The sequence below is a fragment of the Protobothrops mucrosquamatus genome, unplaced genomic scaffold (genome assembly GCF_001527695.2).
Source record: "Protobothrops mucrosquamatus isolate PMUCROS unplaced genomic scaffold, P.Mucros_1.0 scaffold344, whole genome shotgun sequence".
Classification (NCBI taxonomy): domain Eukaryota; kingdom Metazoa; phylum Chordata; class Lepidosauria; order Squamata; family Viperidae; genus Protobothrops; species Protobothrops mucrosquamatus.
The window spans coordinates 599,714-608,412 of record NW_015386681.1 but is presented as its reverse complement, the minus strand read 5'-3'; the positions used below and the strand labels follow the sequence as shown (position 1 = coordinate 608,412).

At 46.3% G+C, this 8,699-nt stretch overlaps 1 protein-coding gene across 1 annotated transcript in view; it reads right to left on the bottom strand.

The window, feature by feature from the left end:
- Nucleotides 1-296: 296 nt before the first annotated feature.
- Nucleotides 297-8,699, bottom strand: part of ATG16L2 (autophagy related 16 like 2) — a 34,068-nt gene continuing 25,665 nt past the window's right edge. Inside the window, exons 13-18 of the mRNA XM_015815482.1 lie at nucleotides 5,947-6,067; nucleotides 5,699-5,804; nucleotides 4,367-4,516; nucleotides 3,361-3,408; nucleotides 1,714-1,815; nucleotides 297-384 (exon numbers count right to left, since the gene is read on the bottom strand). Of these exons, the coding sequence (XP_015670968.1) occupies nucleotides 297-384; nucleotides 1,714-1,815; nucleotides 3,361-3,408; nucleotides 4,367-4,516; nucleotides 5,699-5,804; nucleotides 5,947-6,067 (615 nt within the window). The remainder of the gene's footprint in view (nucleotides 385-1,713; nucleotides 1,816-3,360; nucleotides 3,409-4,366; nucleotides 4,517-5,698; nucleotides 5,805-5,946; nucleotides 6,068-8,699) is intronic.

Sequence of the window (8,699 nt, the reverse complement as noted above, 5' to 3'; positions counted from 1 at the left end):
AAGGGTTGTTGCTAACCTATCGCTCACTCTGCAATGTAGGGAAATTCTCTTGGCTGCTTTGACTTCTCAGGCCTGTTGAGAGTTGAGGGGGTCTTGCCCCAACGTCCCCGGCTCCCCATGTGCCTCCTTCCCCCCCATAGCAAGGCAGAAGGAAGGCCCACATCTGGGGCACTTGGGCCAAAGGAAGACCAGCTTCTCAGCCCCACCAGCCTGTCTGCATTCAGATGTCCAGGGTTCCACCTCGGAAGGCACAAACGGGCAAGTCTAGGAAAGAGACAGGGGTGTCTTCTCCTCGGCTATTTCCACAACACAACTTTGCGGCTCTTGTCGACGCTCCCTATGTGGACCCCGGAGGGACCCCAAGCCACAGCATTCACGGAGGACCTGGGGAGAAAGAGAGAGAGAGAGGATTTCAGTCCAAGCGAGGCCATTGCACTACTCTCTAGGCCAGGGGTAGGCAACCTTGGCTCTTTTATGACTTGTGGACTTCAACTCCCAGAATTCCTGAGCCAGCCATGCTGAGGGGAAAGGAAGAGGTTTCCAAGCTGAGCCATGCTGGCTGAGGAATTCTGGGAGTTGAAGTCCACGAGTCATGAGGGGGTCATAGTTCCCCCATGCTGGCTCAGGAATTCTGGGAGTTGAAGTCTGCGAGTCATGAAGGGGCCATAGTTCCCCCATGCTGGCTCAGGAATTCTGGGAGTTGAAGTCCACGAGTCATGAAGGGGCCATAGTTCCCCCATGATGGCTCAGGAATTCTGGGAGTTGAAGTCCACGAGTCATGAAGGGGCCAAAATTCCCCCCATGATAGCTCAGGAATTCTGGGAGTTGAAGTCCACGAGTCATGAAGGGGCCAAAGTTTCCCCCATGCTGGCTCAGGAATTCTGGGAGTTGAAGTCCACGAGTCNGAAGTCCACGAGTCATGAAGGGGCCATAATTCCCCCATGCTGGCTCAGGAATTCTGGGAGTTGAAGTCCACGAGTCATGAAGGGGCCATAGTTCCCCTATGATGGCTCAGGAATTCTGGGAGTTGAAGTCCAGGAGTCATGAAGGGGCCAAAATTTCCCCCATGATGGCTCAGGAATTCTGGGAGTTGAAGTCCACGAGTCATGAAGGAGGCCATAGTTCCCCCATGCTGGCTCAGGAATTCTGGGAGTTGAAGTCCACGAGTCATGAAGGGGCCAAAGTTCCCCCATGCTGGCTGAGGAATTCTGGGAGTTGAAGTCCACGAGTCATGAAGGGGCCAAAGTTTCCCCCATGCTGGCTGAGGAATTCTGGGAGTTGAAGTCCACGAGTCATAAAAGAGCCAAGGTGGCCTACCCCTGCTCTAGGCTGTCATAAGCAAGATTCTGGGTGACTTTCACCTTTCAATCGAAAAAGAGCTGGGAGGGACCTCAGAGGTCTTCTAGTCCAACCCCCGGTTGTGTACAAGTGATTAACAGCAGGGTGTGGACGATGCCTTCGTGGGGTCCTCACTTGGGAAGGGACCCTTGGCCACCCAACCTCCACCCCAGGCAAAAGGCAAGTTAAATCCTCCCTAACAGATGTCTCCACCGCTCTTCCTGTGAAATCATAACACAAATAACAGGCTTGGAAGGGACCGTGGAGGAGAGCATGTTTTTTGATTACCCCCCCCAGGAGCGAGATTTGAACTCCAAACCTCGGCAGCTTCCTCTTAAGTTGACCCATCCGAGGGGGAAAAAAAAAAATCCTCACCGGTGGACTCCCGCCAGGCTGATCTCCAGCTTCCCCGTGGCCAGGTTCCAGAGGAAAAGGGCGCCATTGGAAGATCCAACTAAGGCGTATCTCTTATCGGGGCTGCCGGTTCAGAAATTCCAAATATAAAAAAATTGCCGTAAAAGAAATGAGAAAAGAGAGAAGGAGCTCCGTGAGAAACAGAAACGTACAAATCCTATTTCTAGTTTGATTGCTTTTTAAGGTAGAAAAGCACCATTTTGTCAGAAGGGCACTGAAAAAAATGGTAGAGTTTCCTGCCTGAGCAGGGGGCTGGACTAGATGACCACCAAGGTCCCTTCCTCCTCCTCCTAATTATTATTATTATTATTATTATTATTATTATTATTATTATTATTATTATTATTATTATTAATTACTTTTATTATTACTATTATTATTAAAAAGTCACTTACAACCCTTAATTCCCACTGCAGCATCCCCATGGTCACGTGATCAAAACTGGGATGTTTTGGCAACCGGCTTGCTTAGCGACACAAATCTTGGGCTCATTTGTGGTCCTACATGGAGGACTAATTTTAGTCCTTGACTTACAGCCACAATTGGGAGTGGTACTTCCATTAGTAAGTGAGGTGGACGTTAAAAGAGTCATGCTGAATTTTACAACCTTTTTTTTCCCAGCAGTTGTTAATAGGGTTGTTAAGTGAATCTCACGATTCTTAAGAGAATCCGGGTGTCCCCCCCCCCCCCATTTTGACTTTGCTTGTCAAAAGGTCGCAAAAGAGGATCGCCGGAGCTCGGGACGCTACAACAGTCATAAGTACATGCCAGTTGCTAAGCATCTGAATTTTGATCACGTGGGATGCTGCAACGGTCGTAAGTGTGAAAAATGGTCATAAGTCACTTTTTTTCCATGGCATTGTAATTTCAAATTGTCATTAAATGAACGGTTGTAAGTCAAGGACTACCTGTGTTTTGTTTTGTTTTGTTTTACTATTTTATTTTATTATTTTATTTATTTAATTTTATTTTATTATTTCATTTCATTTCATTATCTATTTCATTTTATTTTTAAAAAACTTTTATATAGCACCCTCCCAATCTTCTAACCAACTGTGGGCTCCCAACCCAAAGATAAAACAACATATAAAATTGATAGAACTTAGCACTAGCCCTAGCCCTTAGACTTATATACCACTTTACAGTGCTTTATAGCCCTCTCTAAGCAGTTTACAGAGTCAGCATATTTGCCCCCAACAATCTGGGTCCTCATTTTAGCGACCTTGGAAGGACGGAAGACCGAGTCTACCTTGAGCAGGTCAGGATCGAACTGCTGGCTGTGGGCAGAGTCACCTTGCAATACCCCATCCTGCGCCACCAGGCCTTTTAACACATTGAAACCTTAACCTATCTATTTATTTAAAGCATTTATCAATGTTTTTTTTTAGAATTTCCTTCTTCGGCTTGCGTCCCCAATGGCAGAGCAAACATTCACACACACTCGAACAGAGGCGTTGCACAACAACGCTGCCGCCACAGGTGTGAAAATGATGCGCAAAGGGATGAAAACCCTGGCAGGGTTCAAGCGGGCCCGAAAGGAAGGGACTCCCTGGCCAAAGAACACGCTGAGCATTAAAGATCGTGCGTGCCATCCCAGAATGGACTCACCTGAACACAGCCTTGGTCCCTTCGGATCCACATTTGAATCCCTCCGCCCTTCAAAAAAATAATAATAATAAAGATGATTACTGTGAGATGATGATGATGATGATGATGATGATGATGTTGGAAGGGACCTTGGAGGTCATCTAGTCCAGGGCTTTTCAACCAGTGGTAGGGGTACCACCTGTGGTACATTGGCACCTGGCAGGTGATACGCGACCATCCTAGAAAAGTGGTAGCAGGGGAGGGGAATGAGCTGAGCCGGTGGCAGCACCGCACAAGCCTGAGTGAGAGATGGCTGGAGCTGCAGGGCTGTCAGGGCTCAGCGGAAGCGCCAGGATCAGCGCCAGGATCCAGCTGGAGCTCAGCACTGATCCTGGTGCTTCCGCTGAGCCCAGAAGAAGCGCCGATCAGCTGGAATGTTGCAGCCTCTCCAGGGTCTTGTGATTTACATTCAGATGCTTGGCAACTGATTCATATTTATGACGGTCACAGTGTCCCAGGGTCATGGGAAGTGACCAAAACCTGCTGCAACCACCCAGCAGACAGGGGGGGGGAGAATAAAAACCAAACACCCCCCACCCCACCCCCGCTGCCAATCCTCAGCAGAAATGCTCACAACAATGAAAACCTCGGACAGGAGGAAGAGTGCGGCCGGGCGGGCAGGCAGGTGTCTTGCTCGGCTATGGCTTGGGGGGCACTTTTTTCAGTGCCATTGTAACTTCGAAGAGTCACTAAGCGAACTGTTGTAAGTCGAGGACTACCTGTACTTCATCACTTTTTCCCTTTTTTTTTTTTTTTTTTTTTTGGTCTTCAACTTTTTGACGCCTTGCTAGGCGACGGGTGGTACTTGGATGTTGCCATATCCTAAAAGTGGTACAATGGGTGAAAAGGTTGAAAAGCCCTGCTCTAGCTGGGTCATGAAACGTCTTCAGGGCAACAACCCAGCTCCAAGGTCACCAAGGACCCCACAGCCATCTTGGGATGGGCAGCCCCATCTCCAGAGACCCACCTGAACACCTGCTGGACAGTGTGCATCCTCAGATCGATGACCTTGAGGGCGTTGTCCCGAGAGCAACTCAGCAACTGCAGCTGATCGGGACTCAGGCTGAGCGAGGTCACCTTGCCTCCCACGGGGACCACCTGTGTGCAGTGAGGGTCCCTGGGGGGAGAAAGCACAGAGGGAGGGGTTCAGAGCCCCAATCTTGGCCAAAAGCTTCTGGCCATCCAGAGGTGATCAGGCCGAGGACCTCATCTCTTTAGAGCAGGGGTCCTCAACCTTGGCAATTTTAAGACTTGTGGACTTCAACTCCCAGAATTCCTCAGCCAGCAAAAGTGGCTGAGGAATTCTGGGAGTTGAAGTCCACAAGTCTTAAAGTTGCCAAGGGTGAGGACCCCTGCTTTAGAGAGAGACACCACTATGGGCTTCACGGGGTCAGGCATAGCTTTTTACGCTGATCTGCACCCCTTCCCCAAATAGATGGCCCCAAATAGATGGCCCCAATTCCTCTTCTTCCTCAGAGACTAAACAAGAGGATAAAAAAATCTGCATCAAAAACATACACATAGAACATAAAATAACAGAGCTGGAAAGGACCTTGGGGGTCTTCAGACTCTATATCATTTCAGACAAATGGTCTGAAGAATCTGTTCTTCACTTCACTTCATTTTTCACTTCACTTCACTTAAGAATCTCTTCTTAAAAACTTCCAGTATTGGAGCATTCACCGCTTCTGGGGGCAGGTTGTTCCACTGGTTAATTGTTCTAACTGTCAGGAAGTTTCTCCTTAGTTCCAGGTTGCTTCTCTCCTTGATCAGTGTCCATCTGTTGCTTCTTGTCCTGCCTTCAGGGGCTTTGGAGAATAGCTTGACTCCCTCTTCTTTGGGGCAGCCCCTGAGATACTGGAACATTAGATATCCAAAACTCTTCAGAATATTAATAGAATAGAATAAAGCTGGAAGGGGCCTTGGAGGTCTTCTAGTCCAGCCCCCTGCTCAAGCAGGAGAACCTGTCCTATACCATCTCAGACAAGTGACTGTCTCTTCTTAAAAACCTATTCTATTCCTATTCCTATTCCTATTCCTATTCCACTCCAATTCTATCCTATCCTATCCTATCCTATCCTATTCTATTCTCTATTTCCTATTCTATTCTATTCCATATTTTCTATTCTATTCTATTCTATTCTATTCTATTCTATTCTATTCTATTCTATTCTATTCTATTCTATTCTATTCTATTCTATTCTTATTCTTACTCTTATTCTTACTCTTATTCTTATTCTAGTCTATTCCAATCTATCCTATCCTATCCTACCCTATCCTATTCTGGAGCCCTGCTCACCTGGTGTCCCAGAAACGGATCATCTTGTCGTAGTGGCCGCTCACAATGACGTTGTTGCAACACACAACGTCGTAGCAGCAAGAGAAGACCTCGATGGTCCGAGAACCTGCAAGGATGGGGAGCAGTCTGTCATTCGGTGTGTGTGTGTGGGGGTCTGGAATGCCAAAGAACTCAACCATGGGGTGTGTGTGTGTGGAGGGGTCCACCCTGCTGCTCCCCCAAACCTTCAGCCCCCCCCCTTCACTCACATGCTCCTTTGACCAGGTCCCACTCTTTCACGGTCCTGTCTCGGCTGCCCGTCACCGCCTGCTGCCACGTCGACCTGAATTTGGCGGCGGTCACTTTGTTAGTGTGTCCTGTGAGAATCTCCTAGACGAGCAGGAATGTCGGAGGCCGGAAGAAACGGATGTCTCATTAAGAGCCAAGAAAAAATAAATAAAAACTCCAGAACAGTTTAGAAACCCACCTAAACCTCCAGCAACCTTCAAAGCAATCAGTCAACCACGCAAGAGCGTCAGAACCTGGGCTCAGAAAGAGAGAACAGCTCCCCATCTCACGTTGTCTTCTCCTCCCTAAAGGTCCAGGTGGGTCTCTCCTTAACAGCCTTCCAGGGGACTCCACAATTATTTTTGTTGGGTGTTATTACAGATTGTGATACTAAAGAAACTAACTTGAGGTTGAATTTGATAACAGCCGCAAGGTTATTAGTAGGGCAATATTGGAAGAAGGATTGCTTGCCTGCTATAGAAGAATGGACGCGTGAAGTGTCAAATTTAGCAGAAATGGCCAAGATTTCTGCCTATTTGAAGGATCACTCACAAGAAAGATACATTTCGATTTGGAGAAGATGGATAGATTATATTCAGAACAAATATGGGGCTAAAAAGTTCCATTTAGCCTATGAGTAAATTTTAGAGTATTATTAGTATTAATAGTTTATTATAGTGAAATTTTTATTAGTTTTAATTATATGATATTATTATTACTTTTAGTATTAGTATTATTTAACAATATGGATATTCTATTGTTTAATAATTAGGATACTACCGGTAATTTGTTTATGTTTTAATTATTATTATTATATGTATGTTAAAGGGGGGTTAAAGCGCATTATGGACTTGGTTATTTATATAGTTGATTAATGTTAGTTAGATTATGATTATTATATTTGTAACCCTGTATTCAGCTCTGGGAAGTGGGGGAGGGAGAGGGGGGGTTAGGGTGGGTTGGTTTTGGGGTTTATATTGTAACTTTTATAAAACTTTTCAATTAAAAAAAACAACAACAGTCTTCCAGGGGAGAAGTCAAGGCAGAGATCTGGAGAGTTTTGGGTGGCTGACATAGGGAGAAGCCACTCATGAGACATTGGGGTAGGGGAAGGAAAGAAGGACAGGAAAAGGAAGAGGCGGAAGATCGATAAGGAGGAAGAGGAGTTAGATAAAGAGAAGAAGAGGAGGAGGAGGAGATGAACAGGAGGAGAAGAGAAGAAGAGGAAGAGGAGGAGGAGATAGATGAGGAAGAAGAGGACATAAAGAGAAGGAAAAGGAGAAGAGAAGGAGGAGATAGATAAGGAGGAAGAAGAGGAGATGGATAAAGAGAAGAAGGAGAAGGAAAAGAGAAGAAGAGGAGATAGATAAAGAGAAGAGGGAAAAAGAAGAGGAGATAGAGAAGGAGGAAGAGAAGGAGAAGGAGAAGAGGAGGAAGGGAGTAGAAGATAAGGAGCAGGAGTGGAAGAAAAAGAGGAGAACAAAAGGGGAGAAGAGATGAGGAGAAAGAGAAGGAGAAGGAGAAGAAGAAAAGAGAAGAAGAGATAGATAAGGAGAAAGGGAAGAAGAGGAAAAGGGAAGAAGAAGAGGAGATAGAGAAGAAGGAAGAGAAGGAGATAAGGAGCAGGAGTGGAAGAAAAAGAGGAGAACAAAAGGGGAGGAGAGACGAGGAGAAAGAGAAGGAGAAGGAAGAGAGATGAGAAGAGAAAAAGAAGAAGAGGAGATAGATGAAGAGAAGAAGGAGAAGAAGAGGAAAAGAGAAGAAGAGGAGATAGATAAAGAGAAGGAGAAGGAGAGGAAAAGAGAAGAAGAAGAGGAGGAGATAGAGAAGGAGAAGAGAAGAGGAGGAAAAGGGGTAGACAGATAAGGAGCAGGATTGGAAGAAAAAGAGAACAAAAGAGGAGATAGATGAGGAGAAAGAGAAGGAAGAGATAGATGAGTAGAAGAGACGGAGGAGGAGAAGAGAAAAAGAAGAGGAAGAGAAGGAGATAGATAAGGAGGGAGAAGAGGAGGAAGAGGGGTAGACAGATAAGGAGCAGGATGGAAGAAAAAGAGGAGAACAAAAGAGGAGATAGACGAGGAGAAAGAAGTAGGAGGAAGAGATAGATGAGAAGAGACGGAGGAGAGAAAAACAAGAGGAAGAGGAGATAGATGAGAAGAAAAAGAGGAGGAGGAAGAGACAAAGAGAAGGCGAAGGAGTAGAGGAAAAGAGAAGAAGAGGAGGAAGATGAGGAGGAGAAGAGGAGGAAGAAGGGTAGATAAGGAGCAGAAGAAAAGAGAACAAACGAAGAGGAGGAGAAGGAGATAGACGAGGAGAAAGAGAAGGAGGAGATAGATGAAGATAAGAGATGGATAAAGAGGAGAAGGAGGAGGAGCAGATATCACACAGTAAAAGTTCCAAGACTGTTATGCTCACTAAAATGAATAATCCATAAAAATGATTAGCTTTTCCATGGAGTTGATTTCCTGGCCAGGCCTACCTGGCGGGGCTGACAATAGGCTAGGACAGGGGTAGGCAACCTTGGCTCTTTTATGACTCATGGACTTCAACTCCCAGAATTCCTGAGCCAGCATGGGGGAACTATGGGCCCTTCATGACTCGTGGACTTCAACTCCCAGAATTCCTCAGCCAGCATGGGGGAACTATGGCCCCTTCATGACTCCTGGACTTCAACTCCCAGAATTCCTGAGCCAGCATGGGGGAACTATGGCCCCTTCATGACTTGTGGACTTCA